At 36.8% G+C, this 18339-nt stretch overlaps 1 protein-coding gene across 2 annotated transcripts; it reads right to left on the bottom strand.

Moving 5' to 3' along the window:
- Positions 1-4407: 4407 nt before the first annotated feature.
- On the bottom strand, positions 4408-11096 carry LOC137714932 (nonsense-mediated mRNA decay factor SMG7). 2 transcript variants are annotated; one of them, XM_068454094.1, is made up of 9 exons: positions 10931-11096; positions 10633-10681; positions 9577-9687; positions 8775-9362; positions 8565-8687; positions 8029-8261; positions 5822-7848; positions 5602-5742; positions 4408-4987 (listed from the first exon to the last, which is right to left on the bottom strand). In XM_068454094.1, exons 3-7 carry the CDS (start codon positions 9643-9645, stop codon positions 5841-5843), a joined length of 3021 nt encoding a protein of 1006 aa, XP_068310195.1. In that variant the 5' UTR covers positions 9646-9687; positions 10633-10681; positions 10931-11096; the 3' UTR covers positions 4408-4987; positions 5602-5742; positions 5822-5840. The 2 variants fall into 2 exon arrangements, with proteins under 2 accessions (XP_068310195.1, XP_068310196.1); XM_068454095.1 differs by lacking the exon at positions 10633-10681.
- Positions 11097-18339: the final 7243 nt, after the last annotated feature.

Below are 18339 nucleotides of genomic sequence, written 5' to 3'. Positions count from 1 at the left end.
GGTGTGCGAGTAAAAGTAAAAATATAAACAAAAAATGAAAGACAAACTTCTCTTTACAAATAAACTTCAAAATCCTTTCAAGGTGTACAAAAATAAATTAACCTTTAAATCCATCGTCTAACACGCCCTTAGCTCATCTACCCTTCATTAATCTTGTACCAAACTTGCAAGGTCTAAAATGTATAGGGTGAGCGAAACCACAGCTCAGTAAAGGCATAAGTCTTATGAAGGATAATTGTTAAGGTTACTGTGCAACGCGTAATCAATTATAACTTGTTATCAACATATATTATATTTTATGAATGCATCTTAACTTCAATTACCCAACCCATTAATCTACAAAATATAACATGCGGACTTGCATGTTCCATACCATGCATTTTATCATTGTGGTGTTGTCCGAGTGCTCTATTATACAAACTAACCCCCATAACTCAATCATCCCAAATACCCCTTTTGTTAGAACTTGTTCTTCTCTCGCTTGCTAGAGTCCCCACTACTTTGTACCATCCCTATAATTTCACTTTGCCGTCCTTGCTGGTCCCTACTAGAATCGAACTCAACCACACAAACGATAGTGCCATTCCATATCCCATTCTCAAATAAATTAATAGAATCCATCCGCTCCAATATGAAATGATATGCATATAACCAACATTATTTCGATATCCACATTATCGACAATAACAGCAATATGAATATCATATTCCAAAACACACACTTATATCAATTATAAAGATATATCAAGTATAACACATATTTAACAAAGCTTAAACAAGACAAATACCCCAATAGTGATAAGTTCCCCAAAAAGCCCTACCTCAATTCCAAAACTAAAACGAAAGCCCACATCACTACCGCAATAACTAAGCTCTATGTACTTCAACAAACTCCTTAGTATTCCACTCTCCTTTATTTCTAACCTCTATGTGCACCCCCACACACACATATTTATGTATGTATACACACTACGTGAGCTCCAGAGAATGCATTGCATGCTAGCTCGTAGAGGAAAACAAATGGAGTTGATCTCCTATTTATAGGACTAGGAGGCGGCTACAAATGTAGTGGCCAAGTAAGTAAATACTAATAAAATACTATGTGAGATATACTTGGATTGTGAGGCTACACCTCCTGCTAATTGCATGCAAACGTGTTTAAGTCAAGGTGGAGGTGTCTAGATCATAAAGCATGAATTGATAAATGCAACTTTACAATTAGCAGGATGTGGCAAAGTAGATAGGATTTATCAAAGGCAAACATATAAAAATAATAAATTACCTTATTGAGCAAGAAAACCAAACAACATTTCATGAAATTAAAAACTACATGGCATTTTAAAACATAAATGTAACATATTAATAAACAAATTATAGAAATTAAAACACAGACACACACACACGCACATACATATATATATTCTAAAATACAGGTTCCGAGATTTAGTAAATTGCAAATACCGTATTTGTAGAAGTAACAGATTGGAGAACCGCTTGAAGATTTGGAATCCAGACTAAAGGGGCTTTCAATTAATATATAGCGTAAAGTTTGAGTATTGCTTAATTAAGTCTTAATTTGTCCCGCCACAGACACGATGCGTTGGTTTTGCGCATCACCGACGCTCTATGGTGTTTTGCCGATATATGTTCATAAAAAATTTATCTTGCCACGGTTTGTTGCTTTCAAAATTAGACTCTCAGAGCTTTTTAATGACATATAGGTTGTGTCGATTCTCTGTCTCGAGAATTACAGTTTGCTAACGAACTGGAATTTTGTTATAGGAACTCGAGCTGATGTCTTTACCCTTGATATGTCAGTGCGTCACCCTTGGATCCAATTGATAGCTCCAATACCAACTGATGTAGAGTGATTGTGAAAAGAATCTAAAAAGGGTCCACTATATCCGGTTAGAATTTTGATAAGTATTTGAAAATATAAATTTGTTGTACCCGTTTCCTTTCCTCCCATTTACAATATTATTGTTTTTTTATTTGATATTATTGCAAGGCCGTTTCATCACTTATAGCCTCATTTGTTACCAGCCAACTCATTTAATTCATTTTATCACTAAGAGTTAAATGGGGGAGTTATACAGTGTGAAGTGTCATTTAACGCATTAATTGGGCATTGACATAGTCTAACGGCTTTTGCAGCCTTTTGTTTTCATATAAATCTTCTCTATTCTTTTTTTTCAAGAGCTCTTAAGTTGCCCTTTTATCCATTATAATTCTTCATTCTTAAAAGGGATATTCTTTAGCCACTCAGTACTACGGTCTGGTGATATTTCTCTTCATTTGGAAGTAAGAAGTCTTATGTTCAAATCTCATAGATGACGATTTCGATACCAAATTAAGTTGCCCATTATCTGGCTTAACCGAACTCCCCCTCCCCTTAGTGTAAAAATATTGTTGAATTTAAAAATAATAATAACAATAAAAAAAAAAAAGTGATATCCTTCACGTTTTATATGCCAAAGGAAAATCGAGTTGTCCACCCAATTCAAGTATTGCAAGTGTACGCTGATGATGATCAAAGATTGTTGTATCCTTAAGCGTGTGCTGATCAAAGGCTGTTTGATGATCAGGTTACTGTATGAGACTCAAGTAGTATGCAAGAGAATAAGTGTGAGATAATTACATTACTAAAGATGAACCTTAGAATGGAGTATTTATACCAGTTGAGATAGAGACCTTTTTCGGATATGGAATCCATATTAAACCGGGAGAATACAGAGGATATCTAGAAATAGATATTGCATGCCAATCCTTAGATTGTAAGGACTCCAAGTATATAGGAAACTAGCAATTCCCTCCTCGATTAGGTTTCCATGTCTTACTGGACAAGCATGGTCAATCTCAACGGAGTCATCAGAGTTCTCCAATTGCTCCGGAATAGAATGATGGTGGCATCGCTGATCCGTTTGTGCAACTCCGCTTGGAAAATTGTTAAGTCCATGACCAAACTTATGAGGTGTTTGTATTCCGATTCACCTTACTTCGACCTTGAAAAATCATGGTCCCACAAATTTAGATATGGTTTTATTCTAAGACCTACCTTTTTGTCTTCTGCAACCTCCTTGAAATCAAAGGTGTCCTATACCGCAGTCAAGCAATCTAAGAGCTCCTTCGGTTGCATCCCATCATGAAACTCAGGGATTTCAGTTTTGAATCCAGGATCTCAACGATTATTGTTGTTTTGAATCACCCGAGCAACTAGTCTGTGGGGAATATGTGGCATCGTTCATGCCTCAACCAGCAAATGGATTAACACCTTGTAACCCCTAGGTAGTGGTGGAGGATTTGTCTTTCCCGACAGTTTGGTGGTGGATTTTCAGAAACCGAAATCTTATTTCCTCCATCATCCCCTTCATCTCCGCAAACTGGTTGTCATGTCGAGCCAACGATTGATTGATGCCTGTCATCTCATCTCCTTGGGAGTGAACATTTCTTTTGGGACTGCATCACAATACTTACATCCCGTTGCGACTAATTTAATTATTGGACTGCATCACAATACTAACATCTTTATTTGGGTTGACCCTTGGACTTCGGCCTCCAATAACTTAAAGGCTCGCTTAGACTCGATCCAAATAGTAATTCAAAAATCTATTTCACATCTCACGTAACACATTTCTAATCCCCTCATATTTACATTTTGCGGCCCATTCCTTGGACTCGCTCCCTTGAGATTTGAAAGTCCCTCTTCCTACATATAGCCTACAAAGCTTGATTCTACCCACAACAAGCGTCACCAACAGTAGATCGTCCGAAATGAACACCAAAATAAAAGGTAAGCCTGGAAACAGCTGTTTTCGTTCTTCAAGTCAGCTACATCAGCAACGTAATAAGCGTAGGCATCCCGATCCCATGCATGATCGATCAATAACGCTATCTTCAACCGAAAGAGCTAAACATAGCTCCGTCCAGAATTATAGTTATGCAAAAAGTTATTTTTAAATGAACAGTGTTATGCCATATTCATATATCATCTCCAACTGAATAAGCTAAACATAACCTCCTAAATAATTTATTAGATTTAAATTTCTACTTTAAATTTATTGGATCGGTTAATTTAATTAAACTACCGTTAAATATTTTCAAATATAGTCGTGAAATTTAAATCACTTATTGGAATTGAGAAGCTTAGCCCAAAAAAGGACCAAGAGAGGAGGGCTACATTAGGCAAGCTGATGTCCCTTTGCCAAATAATAACCTATGGACTCTAGAATTATATCCTAACAATTGGTTGGAGATGAGTTTTTAAGCAAATCAGGCAATTTTTCGACTTTCAAACCTTTAGCTGTCTATGTTGGAGATGACCTAACAGCCAATATCTGCGACCCGCAAACAAAATATAGCAAATGACCCAAAGAAAAATTAAAACCACCGGACATTCAACACTTACAAATTGTTCACATAATTTATTTCATTTCAAATATATGAAGTTCAAGTAAGCCCTGACTTCATAGAGGGCAGAATACTCCACTCACCATATTTAGTTATACTATAAAAGCTCAATAAAAAACATCCGAGTACCAAATTGGGAAACCATGACACCATTCACCACATTACGACTGACCCGCGACACGACTCCGACACGACTCCGATACGACTCCTCACACTTGACAGCGCAAATATTTTATATGTATGTATCTACTACATATCCCAATTCACATCCATGCCCATTATTAGTATCATCCATTCCCATTAACCTGTGCACAACTCAGAGCTCTCCCACCTGATGATTACCGATATCCAACTACAATATACGCTTCAACACTTCAGTAGAGAGCAAGCAAGCGAGTAAACCGTTTTTATTCCACCAGCTGCCGGATGCATACATATCCCCCAAAACCAACATATGATCTTATTAACACCTTCTATCCATCCCCAAGTTACCAGACAAGGCAGTTACTTCTTATGAACTCCACAACACGAAACATGAATCCATATCTCTCATCCTCCGAGCTGGAAAGCTTTGGCAAACTCTGCCTTGCACAAAACACAAAACACAAAATCAATACCCGAATAAGTAAATAGAAAAAACCAGCTCAACCTTCAGAGTAAATGATTGGAAGGTTCATTTAAGAATTAAAAAAAATCAGATTCATTACTTCTGGAGGAGTTAAAGATTTATATACTTCCAAAAGGCTATAAACCACCATTTCAAGGTTAGTATGGTGAAGCCAGCGGCATCTCTGTGAACAGAATCTTATGATATATGTTCCCCGCGGAATGCAAGCAAAGTGCAGGGTACCACAATATGAACATTCATCATTTTCTTTGAGAAGATGAGGTAATCAACAACAACCAAGTTAACAACAATTTTAGGCCATATACGGTCTATGGAATGGAGAAGGTTGCAACTATAAGAGGAGACAAGGTGTATTAACGACAATTCATAGACAGAATCTCCTTGCATATTATAAGCAAGAGATGGGAAATATCTGCAGGTATGGGTTTCTTAATTAATACAGACTTTAGAATGTTAGAGACCGAACTACCTATTTGTATTACACTTTGACCAGCACAAACCATAAGATAAAACAGATCCGTTCGGAAAGAAAAGTGATATATGAACAATAACATTTCACAAACATACCTGTGTAGTTGTAACTGCCAGCAAGAAGCCAAGGCCACCAATGCTCCAACAAGAATTTAACATTGACAAAGCTTCAAAGTTGGAGTTTGTGTTCAGTAGCAAAGGGCAATGCAGACATTCACCAGGATCATCCTCATGAACCTTAACAACAAGGTAACTCCACGTGAAGAACAGATAGGCAACAGGTGTAATGCCATCATGAAGAGAAGAACATTCTTACCATTATAACCATACTGACTTCACACAAAATGGTGGCCCGTCCAGAGAGACTGTCCTTGATATTGCTCAGGCTGTGGATTCAAGTTCTGATTTCCATTTACAAGTTGTTGCTGTTGCTGCAGCTGCATTTCATGGTGTAGCTTGAGGTCATCAAGCCTCTGGATATCTTGCCAGCTTTTCTGGGTTTCCCCTGGTAGTTGCATGGGTGGACCCTGTTTACCAGGAAAGGGGAAGTTCACTGTTCCACTTAAGCTGTTGCTGTTTGTGAAGCGATGGGGATTGTATTGAGATGAATAACTAACATAATCATTGAGCCCATTTGCTTTTGTTGAAGATGGCATCTGATATCCATCCAACCAGCTGTAATCATCCATCACTAGACTCTCACTCATTGAATCTGAACTATAAATTGATTCATTCGCATTTTTGGGAGGAATGCGGCTAAAACCAGGTGGTGGACCAAGGTGCCTAACAGGTCGACTTACTGGACTTTTTCGGATACCTGTAGGCAGAGCTGATGATGTCTTTACAGTCAACCCGTCAGCAATTGCTCCATAAGTTGCATCAACTTTATAAGGCAAAAGATTTTCTGGAGCTTTTGTGTGGCTGTGAAACATACCACCAGTACTACCATTCACTGGGTGGTGGTATGGACCAGAAACTGCTACAGGCTCAGATTTTAGTGCATGCCCATTCCCCATAAATCCCATACTCTTCAAGCTATTAGCAAGAGACATTTCTTCCTCCATTGCGAGATTCAAAGAATTTGATTGAACTGGTTGCAAATTCAGGGGGACAGTATTGGTAATTGATGCAGGTAGTTGTGAACCAACACCAAAACCAGTATCCACTGAAAACTTGGAACCATGTAACTGGATTGGTTGCAAATGTTGGGGTATACCATTTGCAAAAGATACAGGTATTTGTAAATCAGCCCTAAAGGCATTTTGATGGTGTAGATTATCCAAAGCGGCAGAACCATAAGTTACATTAACTGTTTGATCACCTGGAGAAGCATTTTTACCAGGCTCTAGGCCATCATAGGCTGTCCATGCGGTGCTTACTGCATCAGGTCGCTTCTCAGCCACTATTGGCTTAAAGACTATTACTTCATCTTCCTCATCCCCTTCCATGGATAACTCTGGCTTTGGATATGCAGCTCCCAAACTGATTGTGCCCTCTACTTGATTTTCTTGCAGATTATCATTTCCATTAGCCATATGTAGATAGGAGGTAGGAACAGTATCATTTTGCACTTGAGGCTCAAAACCGACAACAAATTTCTTTAACTTCGAATCAAAATATACTGCTTCCTGGTCAACCTTTACCACATTTGCAAGAGCTTTGCCTGCTGCCAGAATCCTCTTAACACGGGCCCCTTTTTCCTTATGGCCATCACTTCCAAAAGAATGCTTCCTTGAGAAGTCCAATATTGTTTGTGCTGGAATTAGTGGAATAAATCCTCTCAACTCAAAATCCTCCCACAGAGCAAGACGGTTTTCAGTTTCACCTTCTTCGTATCTGCTCATGTTATTAAAGCAAGTCTCATCTTCATCATCATCTATCAACATTGGCCCAGTAGACGAGAGACTATTGAAGAAGGATATGCAAACATTCCAGAATTTGGATCTAACAGACGACTGTTTTTCGTCTGCATCACTTCCAGCTGCAACATCAGGACAGCATGCCAACCATTCTACAAAAACCAAAATACCTGGTAACAGGAAACTTGAAGAAGGATCACACAACTGCACACATCTCTCTAAGATGTGTCCCATCAACTCAAAAACAGCAGTAAATGCATTCTGCAGCAGGACAGCACGTTGTACAATTTCTGCATATGTCTGACCTTCGCTCTCCTTTTTCACATTATGAACTGTGAATATCAATATGGAGATAAGTCTAACAATAACAAGTCCATTTTCAACAGCATCTGCACCAAAATTCAGCATCTCTTCTCCTCCAGAAGACAGAAGCTCACATAAGCCACTGCTTACCACAGTTAGAACTTCTGCAAATGTCTCCAGGCTACAGAAAAAGAATCATAATAAGGAGGCTAATCTTCCAAACATTTTGTAATGAGAGAGATGCAGGCAGGATATACATACATATATATATATATAAAGAGAGAGATAGAGAGAGAGAATGCCATTCAGATTGATATACTTCAACAAAACTCCAAACTAATAAACTTCAACAAAAACATACCTAGTACGAGTGAAAAGAATGCCATTTAGACGGACAAAACGGATGCAAAAAGCCTTATAAGTCTCCTGGGTACTGGATGCTCTTTCGTTAAGCAGGCTCACTTCGGTATTGTTACCTTTAGATGTGGGTATTGTTTCCCCTTTCCCTCTACCTTTGCCTGCCAACCGTGCAGGCAACTCTTTGACTGCAGAAGCATTAGTATTCCCAGACAGTTGAGAGTAACTCTGACGATTCTACAAAAAAATAAACAAATAACAGGTTTTAAATTTATAGCATGTCAGACAATAGAACAGAAAATCGCGTGTAAAATTTATACTGGGAAAGAATTAGAACTAATACATAATAACCATTAGTAACCTCCGTCATTCTTGGTGCACAAAAATTTAAACGAATGCTTGATACTTCTATGTATGGCTTAAACATTTGAAAGAATTATATTGGAGGATCCAGATAAATAAAAATTTATCAGAAATTTCAAGACAATATCAATGCAAATAGTTACAAAATTTAATGAGGTCATGTTAAATACAGAATACCTTCTCAAATGCAACAATCAAGTTATCTCTTGCAGTTGAAAAGGGACTATCCACCGCCAGGCTACGAAAATATCGATAAACAGCCACCAACTCATCCCCCGAATAGGAAGCCAATATAGCAAGCTAAAGCATTTCAGAGCGAACCATCACAATAATGATAAAGAGACATCCAGATAAGAATATATGAAGAAAAATAAATACAGAAAATACCTGATGATGGGGGTTCCCACTGGATGGCCAGAGAGATGCAGCTTGCATATAGTAACTTGAGGCTGCAGCATACTCTCGAGTTTTTGAGTCCCCTTCCCCGTACAGTCCTTTGTAGCGTGCAAGGTCACCCAAATATATCAAGCATCTGTGGCATGAAATTAGACCTTTCTTTCCATCCTTGTCTATAACAGTCCGGTTTTCAGAATCTTCAGAGAAATAACCTAGAGGAAGCCCATACTTTGCTCTGATCTTCACTATTAAATCATGATAAAATCCAGTTGCTTCTGAAAGGAATGTTTTAAATTGCAGTCTTATTTTTGTAACCCGATCAGGCCTAATTGGCCCCTTCACACCCTGAGATGTGTTTGAACCTGTAGAAGCCATAGCAGCACTGAAGTGTGCTCGCAATTCCTCAATACGCTTGTAATGTAACTGCCATAAAGCATACTCAATATTGTTCTGCTCAGAAAAAGCATGATCCTCAAGAATTATTGCTTCATAATTCTCACGCATCTGTTGCCAGGCATTGGGATCTGATGGAATTCGTGCTTGGGCAGACCTCCGACGCCTATTCTCCAACTCAAGAATCTGAAAGGTAAAAATATGAATGCAAAATAGCATCAAATCTGGAGCAAAATCGACAGAAAAATTCAGATACAACACATACACGCACAGGTTCCTGCTGTAAGTCTAACAGAACTCCCATTTAACATTTTATATCATGCATGTTGTAGTTGCAGTTTAAACATATAGGAAGAAACAGCATGATTTTTCCAAAAAGGGCAGGGGCAAAAGGATATACCTTGTCATACAGGCGTTGGGCACGCTCCCTTGATGAAGGAGCAGACATGTTATCCATCTGTGGAATCATTGTCCATCAAATGTGTTTGATTAACTGGGTGCGGCATTAAATCTGCATAAAATTTAAGCTGCATCAGTTGTTGAGAAACAAATCAACCAAATTTTGTTCCTCAACCGAATGAAATCAAGACCATTGAAAGAGAGGATGAATAGCATAACATAAATTCCTATTGTTAGAGCAACATATTTAGCTGAAAAGGTTTCATACTAAGCATCCACAAGACCAATCATTGTGGACACCATCCCTTATCGCCAGCAAATATATCATGATCTACATTTTATTGACAATGTCTCAATTGATATTTCAACTAGATATCCACTCAGTTTAACCAAACACGCCGTCATGGAATAGACATGCCCTAAAATATCAAAACTAAGTAGCAAGCTTGATTTACCGTCTACACCCCATGAATAACGCCACCAAAAACACTTACGTAAGAATAATAGAAAGCATCTTTCGTGAAGCAAAACAAATTTTTGAAAGAAAAAAAAAAAAAAAAAAGTGATCACATTCACGACAGAATATATATTTATTGTCGAAACCAACTACCTTACAAACCCAATAATACCACTAACAGTTCCTAAAGCTCCTCTGAAAGACTACCAACCCATTCAACGCATAGTATAACTCATTAAAGACCGCAACCGCATTATAACTAGGTTCCTTGTAACCATGAGAAAGGATTCCCTGCTCCAATAGAAACTCTTGTTTCTTATCGGACCGCTAACCCACATCACAAAATCATTCACGCATTTATTATTCGTATAACCGGGTGTACAGATTTAAGCATCCCAACAACATTCTCAAACAACAGTTAGAAATTTAGGACAGGAAACACTAAATTCATACAACCCCCTAATATTCATCAACAACTCAGAAATAAAAAACACAACAGTATAAAACTCATGTCTGGTTTCTGGAAAATTTTGGGAGAAAAAGAACACAAACCAAATCCTAGAAGAAAAAAATAAAAAAAAAAGGTTTCAAAACCAATACCTGCGTATCATACCCTTTCGATTTCTATTTCTATTTCCTTATTCCTTTCCTGAATACAGCAAAAAATAAATTTAGAAAGAAAAAAATTATGAGAGATTTTCCCATATAGACAAAGAAAGAAGAGACTTTTTATAATATAGTATATATGAAAAAAATGAAAATTAACGAAGACATCAGATCCGATAAGCAAAACCCCATACCAGCCTTACATCAAACAGCCCTAAACTTTTCCACGAAAAAATCTGGGAAATAAATTGAAAAATTCAGAAAAAATAAAAACGATGGAAGAGAAACGCACCACTCCACAGCGGATCCACGCAGCGATTCGACGGACTAGAGCATCGGATTGCGATTTGAAAGTCTTCGCGTTTAGGGTTTGGCGAATGAGAGAAATGAGGGAAGAAAGAGCGAGAGAGAGAACGGTGTGGTTTGGTTTCTTTTGGTTTGTGGTTTTTGTGTCCAATGGGATGAGGTTAGAGAAACGAAATTTCTATTTCTTTTTTCTTTTCTTTTTTCCTTTTTTTTACCAGCTTCGATTTCAGGCGGCGAGCGAAGATACGCCGACGTTTTGGGTCCTGATTATTGATACCCATTGGCCGTCCATTTATTTATTTATATTCTTTTTTTCTTTTTCATTTTGTCCTTTGTATGGCTGAGTCGGGAAATTAATCTTGACCTGTTTCGTGTGCCCTTTTTGGTAATGCCGAGACATCACATACTTACATATCATATTAGTATATCGACATATCATTTAATTTGTAAATTTTATCTTTAAATTTAGTTTTCCTAACACCCTATGTAATATATACAATGAACATTATAAACTTGTCTCTTAAAAAGAAAACAAGGATATAAACAAATAATATTACTCTCTTCTAGAAGTCAACCAAAAAAACAAAGGGGTCTTCCAATCTTTAGCCTGATGGACAAGTTATTGAAATGAAGGAGCTTATTGAAGTAAAGCATTTCTCCAACCTGAACCCCTGGGGTTATGCTAGATGATAATGGAAACAACTTCAAATGGGACGTTTTTGCAAGGAACGCATGTAAGTGGGGTTATGCTATATGATGATTGTGAATGCTTTTTGAAATCCCATTAAGGGAAGCTTTGGGTTTTATTGAAGATATTTTAAAACCTGACAAGCTTGGGCTTCCTGGTGAATTCTTCGACATATTAAGAAAAAAGTTTTACATCACATAATTTTTCCATATACCTAATATAAATTAAAGAAAACATCTTGAACCTTAAATTGCAAAAAAAAATAAAAAAATAAAAAAGGTCTTAGACCAATCAAAAAAGGAGAAAATTTAGAGTTTTGGACAAGCACTGCACCAACGTCAATTTTCGTCAAGCTCCACGATCTCTCTAATTATGACAATAGACCTTGGAATGGATTTGAATTGTTGTATATGAGCAATGTAGGGAGTAGCCCATTCTAAACACCATGGTTCACAATATCCTTCCCAATTTGTTGCTATAGGAGGAATTGGATGACCTGGTTTCAAGAACACCTGCATAAAAGTACAACTTAATTAAACTAGACTATAAGAAATTTATAACTTAAACTTAAAGTAAATGCATTCAATCCTTATAAGATCACCTACAAAAATTTCCAACAATAAATCCTTATATCCATACCTGCACAAAATGATAATTGGTGAATCCGACGACTCTCCTTATGCACTACTAGTGGTATAGGTGTTGTTCTAAGAGATAAAAATGTAAGACATTGTACATCCGATAGGTGGATAAGTACCACACCATAACATGATGCAATAATATGGCCCATGTCAGCCATACTCATCTACTGATCCATGTTTGCATGAGTTTCAAAATATCTCAATGCATGCTCCAACTCATGGGCCTTATTTTCAGACCAATATAGCTCGGAGTAGCAACTTGAGTAAGTCTCTAACTCTTTTAATAAATCTTTTCGCATTTGTACCCATCCATCCTTATTATAACCCAACAATGATGCAATTACTCTAAAACCGCAAGTACATCAGCTGCCACATGTTTTACAAGAAAAATGTATGACCTCAATGCTACTGAAAATGCATTAGTTAACTCAATTAGCTTAATTGAACAAGCGTGATGCACCTTCTTCTTTGGTCGCCTCTTTTGTTTTGAACTCATTTCAGGATAAAGACCACCAAGGGTACAACTATCCATCCCAAGTTAATGACTTCCTTACTCCAATTCCACAATCTTCAACAATGACAGATCACAACGAGTAGATTTATCCATCCTTTTACTTGGCTTACCCCTAGTCTTGGTTGTCACAGATGGTTCAACAAGTAAAGAAGTTTGTGGTAATACTAACTCCACAAGTTTCATTTGAATGACCATTCTTGCAGTTGCATCAGATTCTATCCAACGACTATGAAACAACTTTATCTTTGCATCATAAGCATACTTTGCTGCATTTCTTGTAAGTGTATACTTCATGTTAAGTTTCCTCCAATGAGGATCAATGCTCTCAAGTGGAATAGGTCAACCATTTCTCATATATCTAACAATCCCATGAGCACATAGCAAACCATGAGTCTCGTAAAACACAACCACATGCCTTGACGTCAATACAGTTCATTTTGGACAACTCGTACTACTTTAGGACCATATATAGTGCACTAATTGAGATAAAGCCACGAAGTTCCATGAAATCTGAATGTCTAAAATCATAATGCACCACTATCAAACTTTTCTCAAAATGAGCCTTGATTTTAGTGTGCTACAACCCAAGCAGAACACGTATACTTTCCCACAATGTCTCATATGTTCCTTTGGCTACTTCCAAGATGTCTTTTTAATTTGGCATGTAAGGACTCGGCCTTGTTAAAGTAACAAGGGTTTAGCAATCTCACTAGAAAATGAAAATGAAAATAAAGTAACAAGTGATAAATGCTTACCTATTTGAGGTTGTATTCCCAAAGGGCATAAATTTATCGATCCATGTTGCACCAAACCTTTCTTTATATAGATTCAACCAAGTATCATCACATATTGAAGCATCTCTTGATACATACTAAACTCATTGCATAGTTGTCTTGTCTGCCTTATGAAATCAGCTTCAGTAGGAGATGCAAAATTGTATTCTATTTCTCCAAAAATCTATCGCAATCTTCCTTGGACTTATATAATTTTTTGAACTTGGCTAGCACATTCTTATTGATGTGCCATCTACATAATAAATGCTTACTCGTACCCAATATAAGTTTAATGGCCCTCATCAAAGCCATTTCTCTATCTATCATAATAACATCAGGCATAACAATACCATCCATGAGTCATCGCAATATACTCAGGGCCCAAATGTAATTATTTTCTCATTCCACAATAAGATAAATAAAACTAACAAAAAATGTCATATCAGTTGACGTAACTCCAACAATTTCTAACAATGGCATATAATACCCATTGGTCTTGTAGGTACGGTCCATAATCAAAATATATGGAAATGCGTGTAACAATTCCAAACAAGTCGGGTGTGTCCAAAACAAGTCCAATATAGCATTAGTCGTCGGGCAACTCCTATGCCACTCAGTGTACCTATGCTCAAATAACTTACACATCAATTGCATTAGGACCTCCCACCTTTCTCCAAAAGCCTCAAACATTGACGTGCATTATAAATTATCCTCAGTGTAAATACATTTCGTTTGTCTCTTCGTTTTAGTGTAGTCAAAATCTCCTTTGGTTGCACCAAACTTTTAGACAGATCAGCCAATAATGAAGTCTCTTTTGATGATAATCTACCAGAAAATGAATGACCCTCCAAATGGTATGCTGTTGTGTGATTATGCACTCCAATAACAACCATCAATATCCAATCATTATCAGTTGCTAACTTTTTACCCTTTAATTGAAATGGGTATCCATATTTTTCCATTCCAGAATTCCTTCTATCCTCATCTTTTATGTCTTTTTTGAGAATTCGACTTACATATTGTCCATTCCTTTCACAACCCAATGTAAGTCTAGGGCTCCTATTATCTTTTTCACCTCGATTAGACCATAAGGTCACAATAACAAAACCATTGACCTTCCCAACTTCTTGAGCCCATTATATTAATTCTTCAAGATAATCTACCAGTAAATGAATGACCCTCCAAATGATCTACTGCTGTGTGATTATGCACTCTAATAACTACCATCGATATCTAATTATTATCATTTGCTAGCTTTTTACCCTTTAATTGAAAAATGCATCCACATGTTTTGTTCCAGAATTCCTTATATCCTCATCCTTTGTCTTTTTTGAGAATTTGACTTACATATTGTCCATTCCTTTCACAACCCAATGTAAGTCTAGGGCTCTTATTATCTTTCCACCTTGATCGGATCGTAACATCACAATAACAAAACCACTAAGCTTCCCAACTTCTTGGGCCCATTATATTAATTCTTCACGATAATCTACTAGCAAATGACTGACCCTCCAAATGGTTTGCTGATGTGTGATTATGCACTCTACTAACTACCTTTAATATCCAGTCATTATCAGTTGCTAGCTTTTTACCCTTTAATTGAAATGGGCGTCCACATTTTTCCGTTCCAGAATTCCTTCTATCCTCATCCTTTATGTCTTTTTCTGAGAATTCGACTTACATATTGTCCATCCTTTCACAACCCAATGTAAGTCTAGGGCTCCTATTATCTTTTCTACCTTGATCAGATTGTAACATCACAATAACAAAACCATTGACCTTCCTAACTTCTCGAGCCCATTATATTAATTCTTCTCTACTTTTAAATAACTTCATACCAAAATTACACATTATGAATAAACATACAAGTATATAAGTAAATCAATTACTTAGTCAATCCATATATTACCTTATTTGTGGTAAATTCACTAGTACAGTCCACCATATGTGTAGATGCTAAATTACTACCAGATTCATCCACCTGCTACAAAGAAAGAAATGTGCAAATATGATTGTACTAGCTTTTGTTTATTTTTTTCAAAACAAATTCTAGGAATATGAAAATGTGAAAGTTAGACATAAAATCATATGAAAACATGGAACAAGTATGAAAACATGAAGGTTAAATATAAAATCATATGAAAGTTAAGTACGAATTCTAGGAATTCGCATATGAAACATGAAACAAATTGCACCCTAACCTAATGCAAACGAATTCCAAGAATTCCCATATGAAAACGTGAAACAAATTGCATCCTAACCTAATGCAAATTCAAATAAAAATCCATAGAGCTATGCTTCAATTGTACAATGGTGACAAATCAAGATGACCCACACATAAAATTATTCTTCTACCTCTTCGATAGAAAAATAATCCTCTACTTCTTCCATGTAAATGTCATCTTCTAAGTTCATTCTCTTTGCTTTCTCTGAATGAAAGAAGATGGGAAGGATGAGTTAGGGTGTAAGAGAGACAAATCGTCTAAATAAAGCATGAGAGTTATCACACACAATTTTTTTTTTTTATATAAAAAAAAAAAGTTAAGGCAAAAGAGGGTAACTAAGGTCTTTATTAGTTATTTTACAAATGGACAAATTTGTAATTAAAAAAATCATTAAAAGGTGGGTGGGAAGATAAGACCATGGTGTGGGAATAGCAACTCTCTTGTAAAATTGGGATATGAATTGCACTATTCATCTTGAATATAAATTAGAGCTTCAATTTTAAATTAATAATTGTTGTGCATCTGGGTGGGTTTGAGTTGCTGATTTTGATTATTTACGACTTTGCCATTCTCTTAAAAAAAATTCAAAGGGACACGGGTTGGTCATCGTGAAAAGGGAAGGAAGACCTACACTTTTTCCATTTGCTCTTATCTCAGAAGGGGCCATGTGCCAGCTATGCACTCTCCTTTCATCTCTTACTCTTCCTCTTTCTCTCATTCTATACTGATAAAAACATAATCTTTTTATCTTCCTCTGCTCTTCCTTTTCTTTCCACTCCTCATATTTATCTCGTCATCGTCGCCACCCTCCTCTCATCCGATCAGGTCTCAGGTGACCCCGCTCAATGGCTACAACTATGCTTAGACCTTGATAGTCTCAAAGCCCTTATTTGCGGTAGAAACATCAATCTAGTGGTCATCGTTTTGTACTCCAATCTCAACGGTCAGAAGCTCCAGGACTCGAAATTTGTAATGTGATTTTAATTGGGTTTTTGAAAAGATTACTGTTAAGAATGGAATAACAGGTAAGAGGCACACCATTATATCCTCTCGTTGGAAGGAGACCTATACTGCAATACTAGTGATAATAATATTAATAGGAGCAAATAGCTTTGCGAAGAGATCGATTAACAAAAACTTAGGCACATAAGTTTAGCTAACGATAGACTGATCAATCTTGAAGCTTCTAAACCATTACCTACTTGTGAGCTTTGTCTCATAGTTAAGATGGCTTGAATTCCATTTAATGGAGTTAACCAATGAGCTAGTAAGATTTGCAAGCTAATCCATGGGATGTAAGCAACCCCATAAAGACTGTTGCAAGAAGTGATTGTAGTTACTGTTGGAAATATGCGTTAAAGCCAATTATAAGATAACACTTGACGAACATTTCATATGTTAAACTAAATGAATTTGGAGAACTCATGAAAACCCTAAATGAATTTGGATTATAACTTTCCTTTTATAGCCACTCACAGTGGCATGAATCTAATTAAGTTAAACTCTCCTCTATGGCGGACCATTAGGTGTTAGTGGATCTTTGCCCTTTTGTGATTTAAGTTGTCAACTTAAGTCATTAGGCTTGACTGTTCAAACCCCATTGGGCCCCGAGGCCCAAAGCTAACCTAAGATCTAAAACAAACTTATTCGTTTGATTAATTAACATGTTAATTAATCCTAACCATGAACAATTAAACCATTTAATTGTCCTTACTCAACTTTGTTGTTTCTAATCTCTATCTTACATGGTGTACGATCCATTAGGTTCTAATTAGCAAGGGAGTGAACGATTAGAACTCTTTTAATTGATTGTGAATCAAAACTTACTTTCAATTCTCCCTTTAGTGATTACACATCTTCAGGGCTTCCACAAGCTATGAGTGACACATAGCAGTATGTCATGGCTACCCAAGCTACACAGAAGAGGTGGAGAACCTATTTAGTTTAGGATTACAAATGCAATACAGTTTTTCTCTAATACAATACTCTTGATCACATTGTTGGGTTTGAAAGTTTATTCATGTCTACTATCCAATGTGATTCTCTTACTTATATGATTACCTTGAATGTGATTTGAAACGACTTCCTAAATCTCATTCATACTCTTGCTAAAGATTCTTAATCATATAAAAAAGTATTATCCTATAGTTTGAAGGTTATAGATCCTTTGTCGCACATTCACCTCTCTTCATAGTTAAGTAGCTTAACACCAACTATGTCGTGGACACCCTCTAATGGAGTGCCTTTGACACAGTCAAAGGTCAAGGACCTAACCACAAGACAACTATGATGCCTTAGGCCAAAAGGCTACTTTGCATTAACTCAACCATGAACTCTCATGTGACAGGAAAGGAAAACTCCTCGTTAATTGCATTCAGTTTACTTATTCTCTATTAAGCACCTACATACTTGTCTTGGTGTCAGTCATAACAATGAATCGATACCAGTCACTTTCCTGGAGAGAAGACATATCATGTACTGATCTTAACGGATCGTTAATGCCAAATTGGCAATCATATGATCAGGAACGTTTAGGATATGTGTACGAAAAAGA

Source organism: Pyrus communis, chromosome 14 (assembly GCF_963583255.1).
Source record: "Pyrus communis chromosome 14, drPyrComm1.1, whole genome shotgun sequence".
Classification (NCBI taxonomy): Eukaryota; Viridiplantae; Streptophyta; class Magnoliopsida; order Rosales; family Rosaceae; genus Pyrus; species Pyrus communis.
This window is presented reverse-complemented; position numbering and strand designations above follow the sequence as displayed.

Excerpts from the sequence above, each read along its gene's own strand:
- LOC137714932 (XM_068454094.1), bottom strand. The coding sequence starts at position 9,645 with ATGATTCCACAGATGGATAACATGTCTGCTCCTTCATCAAGGGAGCGT. Across the intron at positions 8,262-8,564 it reads TGATTGTTGCATTTGAGAAG|AATCGTCAGAGTTACTCTCA; the intron begins GTATTCTGTATT and ends ATTTTTTTGTAG. Across the intron at positions 7,849-8,028 it reads ATTCTTTTCACTCGTACTAG|CCTGGAGACATTTGCAGAAG; the intron begins GTATGTTTTTGT and ends CTTTTTCTGTAG.